Source organism: Zosterops lateralis (assembly GCF_965231275.1).
Source record: "Zosterops lateralis genome assembly, chromosome: 3".
NCBI lineage: Eukaryota > Metazoa > Chordata > Aves > Passeriformes > Zosteropidae > Zosterops > Zosterops lateralis.
The window spans coordinates 50,415,469-50,425,425 of NC_139764.1; the positions used below are offsets into that span (position 1 = coordinate 50,415,469).

General features: G+C 46.8%; 1 protein-coding gene across 1 annotated transcript; it reads right to left on the reverse strand.

The window, feature by feature from the left end:
* Nucleotides 1-201: 201 nt before the first annotated feature.
* On the reverse strand, nt 202-3,970 carry CITED2 (Cbp/p300 interacting transactivator with Glu/Asp rich carboxy-terminal domain 2). Its single transcript, XM_083858440.1, has 2 exons — nt 3,646-3,970; nt 202-2,996 (listed from the first exon to the last, which is right to left on the reverse strand). The coding sequence occupies exon 2, from the start codon at nt 2,987-2,989 to the stop codon at nt 2,267-2,269; it is 723 nt and encodes a 240-aa protein (XP_083714566.1). The 5' UTR covers nt 2,990-2,996; nt 3,646-3,970; the 3' UTR covers nt 202-2,266.
* Nucleotides 3,971-9,957: the final 5,987 nt, after the last annotated feature.

Sequence of the window (9,957 nt, forward strand, 5' to 3'; positions counted from 1 at the left end):
TATGATTTACTGTCATTTGATGTAAAATTTACTGTCACAAAATATCAGCAATCACTGGCTGAAACCAGAAGGCTGCTTTTTTTAAATTCTTGGTATTGAGTTTTCTAGGAATGGACTGTCACTGCCTGCAGAGTGCATTTTGTCATCTCAATTTTTCCCAGAAGCATACACTTTCTTCTTTTTACCTTTGCTAATACTTTTCATCCATAAACATGTTAGTTGTTTCATGTCTGTAAGGCAAAGAAGGACAAGTATCACTTTTCTCACCAGCTGGGGCAATCTTAGAAATAGTAATCAGTTTAATTTCCCAGCTTGATTCAAAACACTGCTATTTACACTCCCATTGTGTGGTGATATCCTCCTGTTTACGTGACCAGGTTTAAAATTTAACTACATCCACCATGCTGTTTTCCTTCCTAATTCAGGAGACATGGATTAAAAAGTAAGCAAAAAGAAAGCTCAGTGGTACTGCTCCTCTATCGAACTTGGGAAGCATGGCTAAACAGGATTACATGTATTATTAGGGTCCTGATCCCACAGCCCTCACCAAACTAATAACTTGTGCAGGAGCTTTGCCAAAGGCCAAGTGAGGGCAGAAGACAGCAACAGTTGGCACTAAATGTCAGATGCCTTTAAATAATGGGCGTTTTTCTCCAAAATATTTGAAGTAGACCTGCATGGATTTGTGTCAGTGGCTTAAGTTGGCAGCAGTTTCTGGCAGGGAGGGGTCAGAGATGTCCCACTGTGGAATACTTCATTGATATATTCCCCTTCTCCCAAGTCACTGGAAATGCAATGAAACTGGTTCCAGTGTCAGGCAGATCTGGACTGATGCAGCAATCTGCTGTTACCCTGTGAGGTGAGAGAGGCAGAGGGTGACACCCACCACCCGCCCTTCCCACGTTATTTACAAACACTTTTTACATAGCTCTTCCAGGTGAGATAATGAATATACAAAAGAACAAAGTCTACCATATAAATGAAAGCAGATTTATAAAATTACAAGTTTAATAGATAAATATAATAAATACTTTATGCATCATAACTCTGGACAACTACATTTAAAGCAAGTATGTTGGCAAGTCACAAAAAAAGTTGCGCCCTCGGCAACTTTATTTCTCAGAAAACCACACTGACAGGCATATTACAATGTAATGCATGAGGCTTTATGCTGTAAGTATGTTCAAATCCCGCTCACCTACAGAGTTCACCATGACATATATATAGGTGTAGTGTACTTTCTATCTTGGAATGTCTTTGCACACCAACACGGTTGTACAGATAGATGTTATGTTCTACTTACCAGGGACAGTGGGGAAGAATTTTGAAGAAAAATACTGGTAAATGACTTCTAGAAAAACTAAAGCATTTCTTAACTTTTTATTGACATTGGCAAATTAAAATAGAATAAATTAACAATATTTTCTCAAAAAAATGTTTTGTACAAAAATACTGTCAAAATTTCCTGAAAAGCTTTCAACACAGTAGTATCTTTTCATGTACTGAATAAACTATATTAGCACAGTGTCAAAACGCTGAAGACAGAAACAAAATAAAAAAAATCTGTGAAATGTTTGCCACTAGTCAACATTCCATCCACACCATATTATTGTCTGTACATATGGGGGAGGGGGAATGGGTAGCAGACTTTTTAAGTAACAGTATTACTTTTCCTGATCTGGAAAGGTTTGGCCCACATCTGTTAAGCTTCCAGTTTAGCGTATTCAGAAAAAAAAAAAAAAAAAAATTAGTCTGCACTGCAATGCATAGTTAAAAATTAAGCAAGATGGCAGCTTTTGTGCAGTAGTATCTGCCCTTCAAAGTTCATGCAACCAACTAATGCAATTTTTTTTTCCCTGTTCACTCAGAATTTGAATGCAGTTCAAGTCATTGGAAATCATAGTTTACAAAATCCACAAGATTAAGCAATTTGCCAAGATTAATGTCTAACAGTCCGGCACTGTGGGAATTATGGGCACGTTACTGCGAGGAAATTAAGAGAGGGAGGTCGGGAGGGGGGCAACCAACTTAAAAAGACAGAGTTCGCTAGATATTATTACTACAGGAGGGGAGGTGAGTGACAAAGCTACAAAAAGAAAAAAAAAAAAAAGTGGCAACGATTTAAAAAAAAAATAAAATTATACAAGCGCATAGTTGACTCTGCTTTCCAGATTCTCACCTTTTCAAGCCCTGAAAAGTGAGACACCGTGTCTAGGGGAATGTTTTCATTCGCACCGATAAAAGTCCTTTGTTTGTTTTAAATGAATCAGCAGCTCACCCTGCTGGGCTGCTGTTTGCAAACGAAGTCTGTCATGAAGTCAAACTCGTTCTGTCCCAACCACAGCTCGGGAAGCTCCTTGATGCGATCCAGCCCCATTTCGATGACTAAGGACATGAGGACCTCCTCGTCGATGAAGTCCGTGTCTATGACATTGGGCGGCAGCATTGCCGCGGGGACGTGGGGGACGGCGGGAGGCAAGCCGCTGCCGCCGCCGCCGCCGTGCTTGGGGTTGCAGTCCCTGAAATGCTGCTGGCTGCCGCCGTTCAGCTGGTGGCTACCGGGGTGCAAGTCCGGCATGTAGTGGCCGTGGGGGTAGGGGTGGTGGCTGAAGTACTGGTTGTTCAGCTTCTGGAGCTGCATGCTGGCGCTCAGCTGCCCTCCGGGGCTGGCCACGGGGGCGGCCATGAACTGGGAGCCGCTGAAGCGGGCGGGGGGCGGCATGCTGCCGGCCGGGTGCCCTCCGCTCACGCTGCCCGGCCCCATGGCGTGCCTCACCCCGCTGCTCGCGTTCATACTCCCAGCTCCGTAATGTATATGATCGCCCATCAGGGCGCTGAAGGCGTGCTGCTGCGGCGGCTGCTGCTGCTGGTGGTGGTGATGGGGGGTGGGAAACTGCCCCATGCCCATCCGATGCGCAGGGTGGTGGTGGAGCCCGCCGGATCCGTCGGGGAATCGCCCGTGGTTCATGGCCATCATGTGGTCTGCCATGGCTCACCTGGAAAGTTAGCGTGTGAATACATTAGGAAAATACACCCTCCTCGGACATCCAGCTGCCCTCTCCCGGACCAGCTGCATATGCCTGGCCCTGGCAGAAATTACTTTGCTGGTCCTGCAGTCCTCTCTCCTTCCCGGTGGAAGGAATTAAAAAAAAAACAAAAAAACAAAGAAACACTCCCAAAAAATTTACAGTGTCTCCACAATGGAGTACAAAAGGAAAAATAAAAGGGGAGCCCGCGGAACGAAAATGCCGGTCCCCTCCGCTAAGCCGGCGGGCAGCACAGCACGGCTCCCCACTCCAAGTCGCGCATACCTATCGGGGAGCGCCGCGTTCGGCCACCGCCGCCTCCCGCACGCTCCGGAGCCGCCCAAGCCCCCCGGCTTCGCCCGCCAAGGCAGCGGATTCCCACGGCACTCTCGCTAACTTGCGAGGAACAAGCAAAGAATTGGCAAGTCCTACCCAGCCGCTGTCAGCAACTTTTGGAATTAAGTCCTAATTATTTTGGTGAAAACACGGTAATGCACAGATCAGGACATGAAGCCGGGCAGCTGAGAAACACCTTTCCTCGCGTGTTTATACAGTCACGTTAGTCCTGTTGCACACAAAAGGGACACCCGGCACCAGCCACGAGAACCGCCGCACTCACCTCCCGGCTTCTTTCTTCTTCTCCTTCAAAGGTGGCGGTGGAATCAGTCAGCGAGAGTCACCCAGCATAGAGAGGGCTTCTCCGGCTCCCTCTCCTCGGCGCTGACGTGACCGGCGCCGCGATCGCTGCCGCAGCCCCGGAGCCGGTTCTCGCCCCTCCGCGAAGCGCATCGGCACTTGCCAACAATGAGCTGTGTTCCTTACACGGCTTTGGCCGCGGCTAATATAGGATTTCAGAAGGGAGGAGCAAAACCCTTACAGGCAACCAGAAGTAAAACCTGGAGCAAGCGGGGCGGGGGGGGGGGGGGGGGAGGAGGGAAAGGGAAAGGGAGGGGGGAAGAAAAGGAAAAAAAAATCCCCAAACCCCGGCACCCAGCGCGCGCAGGCAGCGGGGCACACGCGTGTTCGGAGACCCGCGGGAAGGGGACGGGCGGCTGGGGAAGGCACCCCGCGCTCAGCGCCTCCCCCGGGAACAAAGCGGGGCTCCGCGGCACCTCGCGCACCCCGTCCGGCCCCGCGCATCGCCGCTGCCCCTCGGCGCCCCGTCCGCCCGTGTCGCTGCAGCGCGGCGCCGCCGACACGCGTGGGGCTGAGCGCTCCGGCCGCGCTGCCCGGGCAGGGCGAGGTCCGTCCCTCCGGCGCCGCCGCGGTGCAGGTGCCCGGATCCGCCGGCGTGAGGCCCCAGAACCCGCGTGGGAGTCCGCGGGGCCGGCCCCTCTCCCGGAGGCGAGATCCGAAATCCACCTTTTTCCACAAACACGGGCGCCGTACGCGGGAGGTGGATGTGGGGATACCGGCACGCTCCCCACTTCCCACGTCCCTCCATCTCCTGTTTTCTCCCCGCTGCCACCCGGGCTGTGCAGGACGAGTGCCCACCCACCCACTCTTGCCCTTGGCCGGTGTGGTGGGGTTTATTACAGTTATTTACGATTGTTTTCATTGGAACGGCAAAGAAAAACAGAACACGCAGGCTGCGGATGGGCACATGCTTTGCACGGGCAGTCGCCCTGGCCGGGCACCCCCGTCGCTCCCCGTGCCCGGCAGAGCCCGGCCTCGCTGCACAGCCCCGGCAAGGGCCACGCGTATCCAAACTGCCCCTCCACCCCCCAGGCCGGTGCTCCCGGCTTTTGCTCCAGATCCACCAGCTCCTCTCTGAAGGGCAGCCATGCTGAAGTAGCAGGGAGGAGCTGAGGGGCTGGGGGAGGCATGCCACGGGGAAAGTGCTGGATGGTGGCCCACTTTTCCACAGTGCCTTTGCCTGGCTTTCTGCTTCCGTGTTTGTTTTTCTTCTTGGAGCCGTCTGCGGGCACACAGAGAGGACAGTGGTAGGCAGGACACTCCCCCTGGCACAAGGAATTGTGAATATGAGGTCAAGACGGCCATCATGTAGGCTGAGATGGGGTTTCTGCTCCTCCATGTGCTTTGCAAGAATGCACCAGAGTGCAGGAGGGCCTCCCTGGGGAGGCACAGGTGAGGAAAACAGGATGCTTCAAGAGGCTCTCCATGTGGCGGCGTCTTGTCCCCTTTTGGGTGGGCCAGGTTCTTATTTGGCTGCAGTGACTTATGAACCTAAAGGATGGTTAGGTATCTCTGCCTTGTCTCTCCTTGAGATGGAGGCAGAGCTGGGCTCCTGGATGCACTGTGCTGTGATGGATGAGTGTCTCTGTGTGGCTGGTGCAATCCTTTGGCAAAGCCATGTGGGCAGGTGGCAGTGGTTGGGCACACATGGGATAGTAGGAAAATACCTGGCTGACATCCCAGCTGTGAGGGACAAAACGGGTGAAATGAAGTGCTGAGAGTACAGGAAGCTTTAAAAGTGTGAGTTACTTCAAGGAATTTACCTTATCCTGGAGCTCCCTTTTCTGCAGCAGTTACGTAGGGTGCCCACTACAGTTTCACCTTTTGGCCTTCAAATACACATGAGTAGATGGATGTGGGAATTGCCACTGAACAAGGATCTCCAATACAGCCGGGGTTGGTCAGAAAAGTGACAGTACCTTTCTGGAGTTTTTTCTTCACATTGGTGTGCAGGTTTAGCAGGACAAAACAATGAATAATAAGAAGATCCTGTTCCATTTGGCAAGTAGTCAGCTGTGTATCATGACAAGTAGTTTGTTTAATGTTACATATCCATGGTGATACTGGTATGCCTTTTTGCTCTCTGCTGCTTTAAGTTTGTGATCCTTTTTAAAGCCAAGCACACATCGTATCACCACCCTGCAAATGCCCTTTCCTATTTTCAGCTTTCAGGTGCTGGAAGCTGCCAGCTTGCCAAAGTGAGTTATGAACAATCGACGTGAGACTGCCAGAAGCAATAGTGAGGAAGTCACAGCCTCCATGACACTTCACTCATACAAAACATATCAAGTATTTACAGCCCACATACAAAGAATTAGGTGGGACGGTGCTTTCTCCATCGGGAGCTGCAATGGGATCCAGATAAGGCCCAGCAGAGCAGTGCCAGACAAGGCAAGTCTGTCACTGTTTATGGCCGTAGCAAAGTGGGAACACAGTCAGTTGGTGACTTTCCAGGAAATGGCTGGAAGACTTGTGACTGGCAGCTAAGGGAGTGAAGGACGAAGCATAAGCCCATCACCACTGAGCTCTCAGGACACACGGAATCTCATTTGTTTGCCACTCCTGATCCAAGCCATGGTTATTTAAAGAAATCTTTTCACTCATATTCTTCAAAGTCTTTTGCATACAAGTTGGTTCCTCCGGAGAAAGCCGGAGATGGCCAGGGGTGGGAATGAAAGCAGCAGGATTCACAGAGTTGCTTCTCAAGTGAAGAATTGGAGTAGAGTTGAAAGGAGAATGTGACTGAAGGGCCCATCTAGGACAAATCACTGAGAAACATCAAACACAACAATGGAAAAGAAAGACAAAGATGGATCCTTGGTTGAATGTTAACATTTTGGATTGGAAGGCTGGCTTGCAGATGCAGCCCTGTTCACTCCTTCCAGAGTGGAATGTCTGCTGAACGTGGTGAAAGGAAGGAAAGGAAAATCACAAAGGAGAATCCCAGATGGTGTGTTTTCAGATATTTACTGGAAATGTTTAAGCTTGCTGAGTACTGGGGGTATGTCCCTGGAAGAAGATATCCAGGGCACCAAATTTCAGGGGAACTTGGATCTTCAGGTCCTTTTTTTGCAACTTTGAAAATTTAATCCCTAACTCTCTATTACTTGTCTGTCCCAGATGATTGTGGAGATGAGTTTCTGTATGTTCCCTCCCATGCTGACACAAAGCAGTCAGGAAAATCCAGGTCAGGACAGCTGCTAGGGTTATCTGATAGGAAATTTTATATCAGAATGATATCCTGGAAGAAATGCCCTTTCTGTAGAAATTACACTCTGCCATTGAGTCATGATTTTCTGACTGCTCTCACATCTGACCTCCTCAAAGCTACCTTTAATCCCACCCTTCCCAGAGGCACCTGGCAGTTGGGATGGAGGAGGGAACTGTGGTGCAGGAGGTCCCCAGCTCTTTTTTGGATGGCTGTCTCTAGTTTCACTGCCCACCCTGAGGAAAAATGACAAGTTTGTTCCAGATGAGCACCCAGGAAGCAGACAAATCTGTTTTGGTCTCTCAACATGCCTGTTTGTTACCCTCTAGAATTCCCTTTGTGAGAAGAGCAGTTGGAGTTTTTTTTGCTGTTGGGGTTTTGATTAACAGGAAACTCTGTTTTCTGCATTACTGAGATACCTATTATTCTTATGGGATTGAGGGGAAAGATTGGATGCAAGATTAACCATGGGTCTAGTCTTGAGATCCTGTGTATCCAAGTGGGAACGAATTACCATGGCCAGTTTGGCTGTTTGCAGCCCCAAAGTCCAGACTATGGCAGAAAACAGAGGATTAACTCCGTTTACTTAGTTCAGTATCAGACACAAGCTTCCTAAATCCATCACAGCTCCCCTCTGTTGGTCCAGACACTAGCTAGGCATTCCCCAGAGCTGAGCATCTACCCTCCGGTTTCAACAATCTGCTGTGCTAGGGAAGCCACTGTTCAGAGAGGTACTGCACCTGACATACGGGTGGGCAGCCCAAGTGTGGATGAGATGACCAACTGGAGGTTTCTTTCAGTGGTGGCCTATGTTACCAGGAGTTACTGAAGTGATATCAAAGCAAATCTGTACTGTATTCCTAAGAGTTCGTTAGTGGGAGAAAGTCAGTGGAAATGCAGAGACATAGAGAATGTGCTATCTCAATTAGTCTGTATGGGAATAATTTTTTCATTGACGGGTTTCACAGGATAAACCATCTTTGTGTTGGTTGCAAATAGTTACTGTGCTGAGAATTGGGGTTACAGGTGTGCTTTATTAGCAGCAAATTATTCTGAAAGGAATTACCCAGGGCAAGGAAATTCCTTGAAGCATTAGGGGATATGTTAGAGGGTTTCACGTGCTTGCATCTCTTGATGGTATGGCAGAACCAAAGATGTGCACATAAAATTGCTGGTCAAAATTAAGGAACACAGGCTATGCAAATTGTGCTGGTCTCTTTCCGCCCACATTTTTTTTTGTGTTTTGTTAGATGGATCAAGATTGTAATGTGCCAGTGTATTTTATTTTGATAGTGATGAATGTGGCTTTGCACCCTTACCTGCATGATCTTATTCATGTGAGAATGTCTTGGGAAGCATGGCAAGCTCCATTTTTTTACCCTTATATGCACTCTTTGTGCAGTCTTTCAAACTTGTGTGATCACAAATGAAAGTATTCCTAAACTGTATTTTCACTGCAAGGTATCTGTTTGGAAAAAGTAACTCTGCAAAAATGGGAAAACTTATTACAAACATTATTTCCTGAGGAGGCACGAGAGGATGTAAACATACTAAAACAAACACACACATAAACAAATAATGAATCAAGCATCACTCCGTTTGTACTTTGTCACACAGAATCCCAACACAGATCTTTTCACTACTCTTTATGTTTTGGTATCAGTGGGAAACAGAAATAATAAAAGGAAACATTCAGGTGCTTTTGACAAAGCAGTGGTAGCTTCTGTAGTAAACTGAATAACACAAGCTTCAAATAGAGCACAGAGGTGGAAAGTGGTCACCAGGGCTAGGCTGTATGAACAAATGTTTTTTTTATTTGGACACCAAGCCACATACTAATAACTACTTGTTTGGGTCAAGAAACACTTTAAATTTTTTTTACGTAGAATGAGATGCTTTATTTAATTAAAAATTATTAGAAAGCTGTGTGCGTACTTCAGAGTATGTATTAGACCTGGATGAGTACACCTAAAGTGTTTGTTGTATACATTCTGTAATTAATTGAACTGGTAGTTGACAAGTAATTTATTTGAAGTCCACTGAATAATTGAAAATTACTAGAATGAAATTGGAATGCTAAAAAAAAATATATCTGTGATTACAAATATAGAGCTCAATACAGATACATTTATACACATGATCAACAGTCATGTTTTTTGGACAGATCACACAGTGCCCTACTGTCTTGTATCTGCATACAAACATTCTATTTTAAGTGGGTGAGGCTATGCAGGAAGTAAGATTCTTCTCAGTATGAGTAAGACTGACAAAACCTTAACTTCTCAGACCACCAACCGTTCAAATTGACACAACTTAGATGCAGCAACAGTCTGTACTTGGGACTGGATTTTCAGGTGATCACATCTTTATAACACAACAGTCCACTTGAGACACTGATCTATGTGAGTGTCTGGCCTGGAATTTAATAATATCCAATTAAAAATATAATTATATTATTCCATTGATTAAGTCCAGATTGTGTCTTTGCAATGTCAATATTTTTGACTTGAAGAAAATGTTAGTAAAATTAATGTAATGGTTATTACATGAGAAATGTTTGGTTGCAATGCTGAACACCAATTTAGATGTGGATAAGCATGTACTTTGGATATGCTTATTGGACCTAACAGTATCATATGCAGCAGATTCTCTCTAAACCATGTGAGAAATACTGACTTTGATGGGGCTACAAGAATTCCATGTACAGCGAACAAGTGTGTGCAAAAATGGTGTTGTAGTATGTAAGAAAGTAGTTGTTCCATATAATCACTATGGTCATTATTGTTGCTTCTCCAGCAACTTTGCCACTTTAAAGTTTTATTTAAAGAAATAGGGAAGTAGTTTAGTCCTCCTCTTGATGATAAAGGGTTACAAGCAGCTGTGGTGTTGGTGTCACGTATCATACCCTGTCAGCAGACAGTTGCAGTTTCAGTTACATTTTCTCCTTTGATTTGATTATGTTCTTCTCCTAAATGAAATAATTATAATGTGTGTACTGTGTGGTAATGGCAGCACCATCCATTCCAG